Genomic DNA, 13,374 nt, shown 5'->3' on the forward strand with positions numbered 1-13,374 from the left:
GGGCGCGCGCGGCCGGAGGCCGGGGCGGCGGTGAAAGCGGCGGCGAGGCGGCGTGCGGCGGTCGTCAAAAAGCGCGCGAGGCGCGGCCGGTGTGAGCGGCGGCAGCGAGCGGCGCGGGCGCGCGTGTACACTATACATCGACGACGTACGGCGAGGACGGGCGGCCGAAGCGCGCGAGACGACGCAAGCGAAGCGGCGACGGCAGCGGCGTCGATAAGCGGCGGGCGGCAGCGTTGTCGAGGCGAGCGGCGACGGCGCGGCGAAGAAAAGGTGATGAACTGCGAAGAAGATGAAGTGGGCGGGCGGCGCGCGAGTTTTTATACCAATAGGCTTTTAGTCGCGGTTGGTGACACCAACCGGTCACCAACCGCGACTAAAGGCTGTTTTTCGCCAGTTTTTGCGGTTCCCGCGGAAACCACCTTTAGTCGTGGTTGGGGACACCAACCGCGACTAAAGGTGCTTTTCCAGATTTATTTCAAATAATACATTTCAAAATACAAATAATATATCAAAAAATTCAGAAAAATAAAACTAATTCATTTCAAAATCTTAAAAATAAAAATAATATATTAAAAAATTCAGAAAAATAAAACTAATACATTTCAAAATCTTAAAAATACAAATAATATATCAAAAAATTCAGAAAAATAAAACTAATTTATTTCAAAATCTTAAAAATATAAATAATATATCAAAAAATTCAGAAAAATAAAACTAATTCATTTCAAAATCTTAAAAATACAAATAATATATCAAAAAATTCAGAAAAATAAAACTAATACATTTCAAAATATTAAAAATACAAATAATATATCAAAAAATTCAGAAAAATAAAACTAATTCATTTCAAAATGTTAAAAATACAAATAATATATCTAAAAATTCAGAAAATTCCAATTTCTTCCCTCATCTGTCTTCCCGCCTCTGTCTTCCCGTTTCCTGTCTTCCCGCCCCCCGCTTCCCACAAGTTCTTTCCGGCCGCCTCTGTCTTCCCGCGCCCCTCTTCCCACCAGTTCTTTCCCGCCTCTGTCTTCTCGCCATTTCTTCCCGCCTCTGTCTTCCCGCCTCTGTCTTCCTTTAGTCCCGGTTGCACCCACCAGCCGGGACTAAAGGTTAGATGACCAGCTCTGGATTCCTCTTCTTCCCGTCATTTCTTCCCTGTCTTCCCGCCTCTTTCTTCCCGCCACTTTCTTCCCGCCTCCCGCCTCCTGTCTTCCCGCTCTCATTTTTCCCGCCATTTCTCACTACATATATGTAGCCCGGCTTGGTCAGCATTATCACATCTCTACAATCTCTCATCACTCTCTCATGGCTTCCACCGTACCCACTCTAACCTACCAGCCGGTGGAGGAGCTTTGCGCCTCGAACTACCCTTGCCCACCGGGCTACCGCGTCCCCGCCGACTGGAGCCTGAGCGCCGGAGGCGTGCCGGTCCCTCCCGTCCCTCAGGGTACTGCGCGTCGGGCGGCCATCACGAACCACTACTACCTCGACCTCACGCCGGAGCAGCGGATGAATCCCCGCTGGCATCCCGATAACCAGCATACTTGGGACGCCTTCTTCATCAATCGGCGTGAGAGGGCGCTCGCCAGGTATGAGGAGGATGGTCTGCCTCCTGGGAACTTCCACGAGGCCGGCCGTCGGCAATGGTGGTACGGCCGGACTCTACAGAGCGTCATGGACTACATCACGGCCGGCGATATCCCCCGCCTGCGCTACCCTCAGTTCGAGCCACGAGCGCCGCCCGACGACAGCGACGACGGCAGCGACGACGACGGCGGCAACTTAGAAGGCGGCGACTACCAGTACAACGGCGGCGACTATGAAGACTACGAGTGTGCATATTATACGCCTAGGCAGGAGTATGACTAAATCACTCCAAATTTCATGTATCATCAGTGGTATCTCGAATCAATCGAATCATTCGAAAATGGACACCAAACACATCACAGATAATATAATTCACATGATCCATTCAACAAAGTTTGGTACAATAAATTATTACACATCATTTCTTCCCTTGTGTCCCTGCTTGCTTACGATTGTGCCGTATCCATGGAGCATCCTCATCATTTAACTTAATGCTTGGGTCAGTGTTCACTTTGAAGGACGGAATTTCACCAAACATATTATAATATTCTGATATGTCTGTCTTGTCCTGCACTCCCACGATGTTTCTTTTCCCTGAAAGAATAATGTGGCGCTTTGGATCATCGCATGATGTACTGATCGTTTTCTTATCTTTCCGTTTCCTCGGTTTGCTACTCATGTCCTTCACATAGAAAACCTGAGCGACATCTTTGGCTAGGACGAATGGTTCGTCAAGGTAACCAAGATTGTTGAAATCCACCATTGTCATTCCGTATTGCTCGTCCACCTTTACCCCACCTCCTGTTAGCTTGAACCATTTGCACCGGAACAAAGGGACCTTAAAGGAGGGTCCATAGTCAAGTTCCCATATCTCCTCTATGTAACCATAATATGTGACCTTTTGCCCATTCTCGGTTGCTGCATCAAAGTGGACACCACTGTTTTGGTTGGTGCTCTTTTTATCTTGGGCGATTGTGTAAAATGTATTCCCATTTATCTCGTACCCTTGGAAAGTCGTTATAGTCGAAGATGGTGTCTTGGCCAACATGTATAGCTGATCTCCAACATCATTGTCATTCATTAAATATTTTCGCAACCAACTGCCGAAAGTTTCCATGTGGGCCTTTCTAATCCAGGATTCAGGCTTCCCCGGGTTGTCCGAGCGTAAAATATTCTTGTGTTCCTCGAAGTACGGAGCCACCAAGCTGGAATTGGTCAGAACTGTGTGGTGTGCTTCAGTCATAGAATGACCGTCCATACATATCGTTGATTTCCTTCCGATCGTTCCTTTTCCACTTAGTCTCCCCTCGTGCCGCGATCGAGGAAGACCAATCTGCTTAAGGTCAGGAACATAGTCAACACAAAACTCAATTACCTCCTCATTTCCATAGCCCTTGGCGATGCTTCCTTCTGGCCTAGCACGGTTACGAACATATTTCTTTAATACTCCCATGAACCTCTCAAAGGGGAACATATTGTGTAGAAATACAGGACCGAGAATGAAAATCTCTTCGACTAGGTGAACCAGGAGGTGCGTCATAATATTGAAGAAGGATGGTGGGAACACCAACTCGAAACTGACAAGACATTGGACCACATTGTTCTGTAACCGTGGTAGATCTTCTGGATTGATTACCTTCTGAGAGATTGCATTGAGGAATGCACATAGCTTCACAATGGCTACTCGAACATTTTCCGGTAGGAGCCCCCTCAAAGCAATCGGAAGCAATTGCGTCATAATTACGTGGCAGTCGTGAGACTTCAGGTTTTGGAACTTTTTGTCCGCCATGTTTATTATTCCCTTTATATTCGATGAGAAGCCAGACGGGACCTTCATATTGCTCAGGCATTCAAAAAAGATGACCTTCTCTTCTTTGGTAAGAGCGTAGCTGGCACGACCTTGAAACCATTCTGGATGCCGGTCATCTGGGTCTTTCAAACGTTGCTGGTCCTGCCGTGCTTCCTTTGTATCATTTGTCTTCCCATACACGCCCAAGAAGCTTAGCAGGTTCACGCAAATATTCTTCGTAACATGCATCACGTCGATTGCAGAGCGGACATCTAGGACTTTCCAATATTCTAGCTCCCAAAATATAGATTTCTTCTTCCACATGGGTGCGTGCCCGTCAACTCCCTGCGGAACTGATTGTCCGCCAGGACCCTTTCCAAAGATGACTTTCAAATCCTTGACCATATCAAATACCTCCGCACCAAGATCGTTCGTGTGCTTCGGCCGGTGATCTGCCTTGCCGTTGAAATGCTTGCCTTTCTTTCTTACGTTATGATGTCGGTGTAGAAATCGACGATGCCCCAGGTACACGTTCTTCTTACAATTACCCAGATATACACTTTCCGTCTCATGTAAGCAGTGCGTGCATGCATTGTATCCCTTATTTGTCTGTCCCGAAAGGTTACTAAGAGCAGGCCAACCGTTGATGGTTACGAAAAGCAACGCTCGTAGGTCAAATTCCTCTTCTTTGTGCTCATCCCACACACGTACACCAGGTCTGCCCCACAACTGTAAAAGTTCATCAACTAATGGCCTTAGGTACACATCGATGTCGTTGCCGGGTTGCTTCGGACCTTGGATGAGCACTGGCATCATAATGAACTTCCGCTTCATGCACAACCAAGGAGGAAGGTTGTAGATGCATAGAGTCACGGGCCAGGTGCTATGGCTGGAGCTCTGCTCGCCAAAAGGATTCATGCCATCTGTACTTAGACCAAATCTTATGTTCCTTGCGCCAGCTGCAAAATCTTTGAACTCTCTGTCGATCTTTCTCCATTGCGTTCCATCAGCGGGGTGTCTCAACTCCCCGTCCAACTTACGGTCCTCTTTGTGTCATCGCAACAACTTGGCATGCTCTTTGTTCCTGAACAGACGTTTCAACCGTGGTATTGTAGGAGCATACCATATCACCTTGGCGGGAACCCTCTTCCTGGGTTTCTCGCCCTCAACATCGTCACCAGGGTCATCGCCTCTGATCTTATAACGCAATGCAGTGCATACCGGGCATTCATTCAAATTCTCGTATTCACCGCGGTAGAGGATGCAGTCGTTAATGCATGCATGTATCTTCAGAACCTCTAAACCTAGAGGGCAGACAACCTTCTTTGCTTCATACGTACTGGCGGGCAACTCGTTATTCTTTGGAAACATATTCTTCAACATTTTCAGCAAATTTTCAAATCCCGAGTCAGATAGACCTTCCCGTGCCTTCCATTTCAGCAAATCCAGTGTGCAGCCCAACTTTTTCAGACCATTATCGCATCCTGGGTACAGCGACCTTTTGTGATCCTCTAACATGCGATCTAAATTCTCCCTCTCCTTTTCAGTTTCGCAGCGTCTCCGTGCATCAGCAATGGTCCAACCAAGATCATCAGCGGGCTCATCACGTGCCTCTTCTCCACCTTCCCCTTCACCTTCCCCTTCACCTTCCCCACCTTCAGCATCCTCCATGAAAGTATCACCGAAATGATCAGGATAGTTGTCATCGATGATATCATCCCCTTCTTCATCTTCTTCCATTATAACCCCACTTTCTCCATGCTTGGTCCAACAATTATAGCTTGGCATGAAACCGTGCCGAAGCAGGTGCAGGTGAACTTCTCTTGAGGAAGAGTAACCCTTCTGATTCTTACAGCCAACACATAGACAGATAACAAAACCCCCCTGCTTGTTCGCATTAGCCACTACGAGGAAATCTTTCAAACCCGTAGTGAACTCGCCGGAGAGTCGGTTACCGTACATCCATTGCCGATTCATCTGCATTATTATTATATAAAGTATATAATTAACCATCATGCATTTGTTAAACTAACTAGCTAGAAATAATAGAAATTAAACAATGAACTACACACATGCATATTTTATCAATGACACTTGAAAGGTTCAAGTTGCTAACCGCGATCGAGGAGGAAAAATAAATGAGAAAGCTCAAGTGTGGCTCGGACACTTCATATCATGTTTCTTTCATTCTCTCGGGCATTTCATCGAACACCTTGTGTGCATAAGAGGAACCAAAAGCAAACTCACCATCCACTTGTGAAGATTGTGAAGAGAAGTGGCACCAAATAGCTAAGTGAGTGTGCTGAATGGTATATATAGGGGTGGGCCTTTAGTCCCGGTTGGCCTGGCCAACCGCGACTAAAGGCCTTCGGGGGACCTTTAGTCGCGGTTGGCCTGCTCCTCCCGTACCCCAGCTGGCCACCGAGCGCGCTGGGCCCAGGCCTTTGGTCGCGGTTCGCCTCCCGAACCGCGACTAAAGACACCATTAGTCGCGGTTCGTATATTTTGGGGACTAATGGGGGTGGATGGAAGCTTCTTTTTCTACTAGTGGAAGTAGTTGAACATATGACTTTTATCTGCGTCAATTTAATTAACGGATTTGCTAATTCTCATGATTATACACGGAGATTTGTGCGAACTTTTTTCTTTATGTTTTTTTGCAAGAGCTTCATAGAGACGATTGACCGACCGATTGTAGATGGCTAATAAAGTCAGATCGATCGACCGATCGATCATGCGTTCGTACGTGCATGGGCTCCACCCATGTGTTATGTCAGGCATATATGGAAGAATTAATTTTCCTTCTTGCGATTGATATTGGTATAAAGGTACCTACAATTTAGGTCTCAGGCTACTACCATCAGGATAAAGATGTTACTCCTCCGATTTATATTATTTGACGATAATATAAATATATCTAGATATATTTTAATTATAGATACATTCATTTTACCATCAAGTATGGATCGAAGGGAGTATTTAATTTGTTAGGTAGTTGATCAAGGTTCCTTAAATATATTAAGTGTCACGCTTTTGATTGATTTTTTCATGTTTTTCTTTTTTTGTTTTTCTTTTTCATTTTGTGCATAACTAACTACTCCACTTAAGTTTGTTGTGACATACAATAATAAAAAAATTGCAATTGCAACTGAGAATTTATCTAGCTGCAGGTGTCGTTGCAAGTAAGTATTTTTCAGTTACAAGTATGGTTGCAATCAAGACTTTCTCGATTTGCAAGTGGTGGTTGCAGCTGAGATTTTTCCAGTTACGAGTGTGATTGCAACCGAGATTTTTTCTTCACTTGCAAGCAGTTGCAACTGAGAATTTCTAGTTGCAACCGTGGTTACAACTAAGACTTTCTCCAGTTGCAAATATGGTTGCAATTGAGAATTTCAGTTGCAACTGAGAATTTTTTTTTAGTTTACAAACAGGATTGCAAGTGCGAATTTTTGTAAAATTTTAAATTATAAAATGCTAAAGAATTTTTTTTTGTCCCTTGATTTTATTTTACCGAATATGAGAGAAAGAAAATTTAACTTATATGTTTTTGAAAAAATAGAATATAAAAATGGAAAATAAAAAAAAACCATTATAAAAGACCCTAATGTAATTCTAGTGACTAGTGAGCACTAAGCTTCTTTTTTTAGGAGCACTAAGAGCAAGTATAATAAGGTTCAGTTAGCTGGCTATAAGAGATAAAATATTATATGTTTACTTAGTTAGAGCCTTAGAGGAGAGAGATTAGGAGAGAGAAGGGAAATGGGCTCTTATGTAATAGCTAGCTCTAGCACGTTCTTCAAGGCACTATGCGAGACTAAGTTGTCTATAGATGATGTGACAAACTGTTATAGCCGGCTACCAGTTACACTATTATTCTCGCTCTAAGCTAATTCTTAGTAGATTAAACCCATATCATTTAATTAATGCTCATTAATGCATGTCTGACATGTGTTCTCTGGACGAATGTGGCCAAGTGGCCGAAGTTGCAGTGGTGGCTTTCTCCACGTGTGCGCCCACAAATGTCCACTCGTCGGCCACACGGTCACACCCGTCGTCCCTTCACAGCCACAGACCATTAACTTGAGACTCCCTCGTTACCATCTCATCGCAGAACCACCGTGAAGCTGGAGCAAGAACAAGATGGCCTCGTCGACCTGCTTGCTCCACTCTTCCACCCTCGCTCCAGCCTTCTCGCCTCCTGAACTCCGACGCAGACTACCCACGACGCAGCTCGACCTCCGCAGCATCCACCGTCGCGCTCCCGGCGTTTCACTCGCCGCCTCATCCTCCGCTGCGTCCCCGGAGGTCGAGAAGGAGCCCTCGCCCTCCCCTTCGCTGCCCAATGAATCCGCCCTATCGGTGAGCCCCGCGCACTGCCATATCTAGCCTCGCAAATTAAGTCGTATCTCTGGGAAAAACTGCCCCCAATTTGGCTGGTAAGAATAAAACTGTTTTCTTGGTTGATTTGGGTTTTCTAGCGTAGGCCGTGGCGGAGAGCGTGAAGGTGCTCAAGGTGGCGGCGAAGACGAGGAAGGTGCCCGCCGACGAGGTGCTGGCGGCGCTGGCCACCATCAAGAAGGCCAAGCTCGACACCTCCTCCTTCTTCGAGACGCTCGGCGGGACGGAGTCCCCCGGCAGGACGTGGATGCTCATCTTCACCGCTCAGGGAAAGCTGGAGAAAGGGAGCTACTTCCCTGTGACCGCTGTGCAGCGATTTGACGCCGCGGTGAGATTCTCGTGTTCGTTTCAGACTTTCAGTGACAGGTGGCCATGGACTGAAAAATGCCGAGCGCTGCAAGAAATGCTTGATGCATCTTCACTGATGGATGGCTGCTGAATCAAATTAATCTGTCTGTTGTGAAATTTCGGTGACCAGGGCCAGAGGATCGAGAACGGGGTGTACCTGGGCCCGGTGGGCAGCCTGACGTTCGAGGGGAGGCTGTCGTGGAAGAAGAAGATCCTGGCCTTCGTCTTCGAGCGCGTCCGCGTGAAGGTCGGGCCGCTTGGTCCTCTCGAGATCGGGCTCGGCGGAGATGCGAGCAGGGAGCCGAGCACCAAGGACCCGTTCTTCCTGTGGTTCTACGTGGACGAGGAGATCGCCGTGGCGCAGGGCAAAGGCGGGGGCACCGCATTCTGGTGCAGGTGCAAGCGTGTCCCAGCATGATGAAAACTTCAGAGTTCAGTTCGGTTCAGTTTAGCGTTTGGAAGATCGATCAGGATAGCTAATGTTTGTTCCTCGCCTTACTACTGTACACGATTATTTATGTGCACGGATGATGGATGAAATAGATGATGGTACTAGTACATGTATTGCGTGTAGATCTCTGTATGTAAATACCTGTCAAGAATCAAGCAGCCGCTCAAATTCCGATGCAGAAATGAATGGTAGGGAATATTTAGTGCATCAAACACATGTTCAGAGGTGACACGCTGCTTCCTCGAAATTTCTAATTCCAAAGTGTAGTGCATCAAACATTTGACAGAAGCGGGAATGACCGACCCAACGAGATGAACAGTTTCCTTTCTAGCACATGTAAAAATACCTGTCAGGCACATTTGACAGCTGCTCCAATTCAGATGCAGAAATGAATGGTGCTATCAAGCAGGTGAGATGCTGCTTCCTGGAATGTTTTATTTCTTTTGCAACTTAAGAGAATGTGATTACAATCACTACGAAGAAGTATTGTCACTGAAATCTGGGTTGATTTTTGTATCAATCTTCGGCGATACGTGAGTTGTAAACTTTGAACCTTCTTTTAATAAATAGCTGTGTGCACCGTCATAATGCAGAAGCCGGGGCATATCCCCATTTCGAAAAAGAACCTTTTTCTATCATACCTAGACCTAGACTGCTTAGCATAAAGATGAGCGACTTGATTAGCCTCCTGCCCAACAAAAACAATACTTTTTTTTATAATGAGCGCTTTGTTACTCATAGAAAGCAATTACACCCGATCTCTGCATAGTTAAGATGTACACGGCCGTTTAAAGAGTCTCAATATTCTGGAGAGCTAAAAATGTGAAGTACATATCAGACATGAGGAAATATAAATCGCCTAAGGTGAAGGCGGAGGACCAATCCGTAGATTATGCTGTCACCTATGTAGAGAAAAAGTATCCTTCGCCGTGTCCTCCAACCGTGTACAGACCTCCGTAAATAGGTCGTGGTTCTCCACTTTCTGCAGTGCAGACCACGAACGGAGAGTAGCGGTATATATGTAGATAACCTGCAAGAGAGAACAATTCTTATCATTAAAAACTTTGTCATTTCTACACAGCCATAGAGACCATATAATGGCAAGCGCCCCCACCCTAATAAACGTTCTAAATCTGTGATCGATCCCATGGAGCCAATTACCGAAGATGTTGGTCACACTAGTCGGGGAATACATATCAGAAGCTACTTGGATGCATGACCATATAGATCTGGCAAAGCGATATTAGAAGAACAAGTGTTTAGTCGTCTCATCGTGTTGATAAAAAACACACCGCGTACTTCCATGCCAGTTACGTTTCACAAGATTATCTTTTGTTAGGATTACTCCTCGACGCAAATACCAGCAATTTTTTTTAATTTTGAGCGGTATCTTCATCTTCCAAATCTTCTTGTTTTTGTCGACTGGTATTATCGGTTGGATAATGGCATCGTACAATGAACTTACAGAGAATTTTCCATTGGATTGTAACTTCCAACGAAATTCATCTTGCCCTCCAGACAACTGGATGGATTCCAAACGCAATAGTAAGGCATTCCATGCAAGAAATCTCGGACCGATTAAATCTCGTCTAAACATCACAGTCGGAGGTGAGGTTGACATTACTAATGCAATGGTATCACTTTTGCGACGAGCAATATTGTATAACGCTGGATATTTTTCCGAGAGAGGCCTATTCCCTAGCCATGTATCCTCCCTAAACTGTATCTGCGATCCATCCTTAATAATGAAATTACCATATCAGAAGAAAAATTTCTTCGTTGCCATTAGCCAGCCCAAAAATGCGAATCTCCCGGTTTCCAAAGAATCTGCGATAGCGCTTTGTCGCCGATGTACTTTCTTCTAACCATGGTCTACCATACGCCATCTTCGGTAAGTAAAATGCCACTTACCTAATAAGGCTGAGTTCTTGACTTCAAGATCATGAACTCCTAACCCGCCCATATCTTTAGGTCAGCACACAACAGGCCACTTGACCAGGCGATATTTCTTTTTTTCACTATCCCCTTGCCAAAAAAATCTCGATCTATAATAATCGAGCTTGTGTAATACACCTTTTGGCAATATGAAGAAGGATATCATATACAACACCATATTGGTCAGTACTGAATTAATGAGAACCAATCTTCCTCCAAGGGATATCATTTTACCTTTCCAACTTCTATTCTGAAGTATTTCCTCGACTAGTTTCCACTCAGCCATCGTTAATCTCCGATAATGAATCGGGATACCTAGATAGTTGATAGGAAACTGACCTTGCCCACAACCAAACAGTTCCGAATATTCGGCGACTGATTCCTAAGTGTCGCCAAAACAGAACAATTCATTTTTATGGAAGTTTATTTTGAGATCCGATAAATGCTGAAAAGCAGCCAAAATCAGCTTTAGATTTCGAGCTTTATCGTAATCATGTTCCATAAATAAAACTGTATCATCAGCGTATTGAAGGATTGATAAACCCCCATCTACAAGATGTGGGATCACTACTTCAATTTGACCATCAGATTTAGCTCGTTCGATCAATATAGCGAGCATATCCGCCACAATGTTGAATAAAAGTGGTGATAGAGGATCGCCTTGGCGTAAACATTTACGTGTCTGGAAGAAGCGTCCCGTATCATCGTTGATACGAATCGCAACACTTCCTCCATGCACAAAATTATCGATCAACGCTCTCCACTCTGGTGAAAAAACCTTTCATCATGTGATGGAGAAAAGACGAGTTGACTTTATTATAAGCTTTCTCAAAAGCAAGTTTTAAGATTACCCTATTCATTTTTTTGGTATGCAGTTCATGAACCGCCTCATGTAGAACCACAAACTCATCTAGGATATTGCGTCCTTGCATGAAAGCGGTTTGCAATACTTAAACTACGTAAAGCTCTATTGGTCTCCTTAATCTCCTGACATATTGGTAGCAATTCCGATCTAGTACGTTCCTCTCCGTCATAGAATTTAACTACCTTATTTGCATCACTCTCGATGATAACTCTAGTGTATCCCAATTGCATCACTAGTCTTGTTGCATCAGGTATTATCAGGGCCTCCATTAGAGATGCATTGGCAGGATGCTCTATTGAGGATGTAGAAGGACTCCTCCATGGTCACGCACCACTAAACCAGTACCACCCGATCTACTGCCTTGCATGAAGCTAGCATAATGTTTATCTTTACAAAGCATGCCTCCAGCGGCCTCCAAGGATGGCCTGTTGCATACTGTGTCTTCAATGGGAGAACTTCACACCTTTGATCTTAGTGGCCCTGTGGTAACAATCAAGGCGGTTATAAGCATACCCTGGTGTTGTGATAATGTTGTTCATGCTCCATGGGGTAGCTTGCTCCTCATTTACTGTTAGATTGTGGCCTAAACGATGATGCCAAAGATCCACCGAAACGATCATGGTAGAAGGCTAGATAGTGGCAGGAGCTCCACGAAGAGTGTAGAGGTCACCGGAACTATTGAAGCGAGCGATCTCCGCCTTGGTCAGGTAATCCTTCACAGATAAGCCAAATAGTCAAATTCGATAGAAACGAGATTAACACGAGTGAACTGACAAACAGAAATAAGGTTTTTGATGAGAGCTGGTGCAACGAGAACATCACGAAGAAAAAGTGGTTTATTAGGAGAAGGAAGTTTGGTGTGGCTGACACAGTAAATAGGAATGGAAGAACCGTCTCCTAGCGTAATAGAGGACAACGAAGAGGGAGTGCAATTTGACAGCATATTCTGATTGAGACTGGGCTGGTTGGCCAGTCACCAGAAGGTCCATGTCTGGATACTGTGTTTTTCTAGGTAACAATTTGATTTCATGGTCTTCGAAACGGCAGTTTCTCGTCCGTAGGATGAAGCAGAGTATCGTGCGGTTTCCCATGCTTGTTATCGGATCTTCACAGGACAATTGACAATCATTTATTGTGACAATATTTTTGCAGTTTACATGTTCGGGAATCTAGTGCAGCACCGACGGACCAAGCACATTGAAATTGACATTCATTTTGTTCGAGAAAAAGTGGCTTTGGGGCAAGTTCGAGTTCTTCATGTTCCCTCCTCAGCTCAGTTTGAGGACATCTTCACCAAAGGTCTACCCTCTACATCATTTAATGATATTCGATTCAGTCATTCAACCCCATATTGACACTGCAGGGGGATGTTAGATTATATTGTAGTCGGTTTATATTTCTTGTAACTCAAGTTAGGGTTAGCCGTCGGCCCTCTATACATACTTTGTAATCTGATCAATCAATCAATCAAGTATGAGACAATTGCAATCTTACATTTACAGAGTCTTCGAGGATTTTGACTTAGAACCTAAACCCGGGGCGTCTGTGTTTTGGAACACTATAGCTATCATAATATATGAACTTGAAGCTGCAGGAAGCAACCTTAAGGAAATCAAATGCTTGTCTGGCCATGTTTTGTTTCTTGGGCATAATCAATCATTTGTCTCAGTGCTGAAGAGTACCCGTCTCTCAAGGAAAATCATGCCTACTTTACTGATGATATGGACGTTGGGATCTAAGAATAATCACCGTGATATGGAAATTCTCAACTTGACTGAGGAACTTGTGTTTCCACAGCTTTGGTCCAACTTTCCGGCTCCTATTTGGATTACCCCTGATCTTAGAAAGATGAACTTGGCTTCTAGGGCTGCTTTTAAAATGGTTGCTAGGTTCAGTTAGTTAACAGTTGGGTGGTTTGATAGGTTTTTGGGGTTCCTACAGAAAGTCATGGACAAACTACTCAAAGCAATACTTGGACTGTGTGTGAGGCATCATAGT

The 13,374-nt window shown here is 44.7% G+C and overlaps 1 protein-coding gene across 2 annotated transcripts in view; it reads left to right on the forward strand.

Moving 5' to 3' along the window:
• The first annotated feature begins 7,416 nt into the window (after nt 1-7,416).
• The window catches only part of LOC127340854 (uncharacterized), a 177,443-nt gene continuing 171,485 nt past the window's right edge, over nt 7,417-13,374 (forward strand). The window contains exons 1-3 of one of the 2 annotated variants that reach the window (XR_011754714.1): nt 7,417-7,738; nt 7,863-8,105; nt 8,256-8,619. Coding sequence is in view for 1 of the 2 variants with exons in the window: in XM_051366601.2 (XP_051222561.1) it covers nt 7,520-7,738; nt 7,863-8,105; nt 8,256-8,543 (750 nt within the window). In the remaining variant the exon portion in view is untranslated. Of the gene's footprint in view, nt 7,739-7,862; nt 8,106-8,255; nt 8,686-13,374 lie in introns of those variants that run through there. The other variant, XM_051366601.2, reaches the window with a different exon arrangement.

Source organism: Lolium perenne, chromosome 3, assembly GCF_019359855.2.
Source record: "Lolium perenne isolate Kyuss_39 chromosome 3, Kyuss_2.0, whole genome shotgun sequence".
NCBI classification, from domain to species: Eukaryota; Viridiplantae; Streptophyta; class Magnoliopsida; order Poales; family Poaceae; genus Lolium; species Lolium perenne.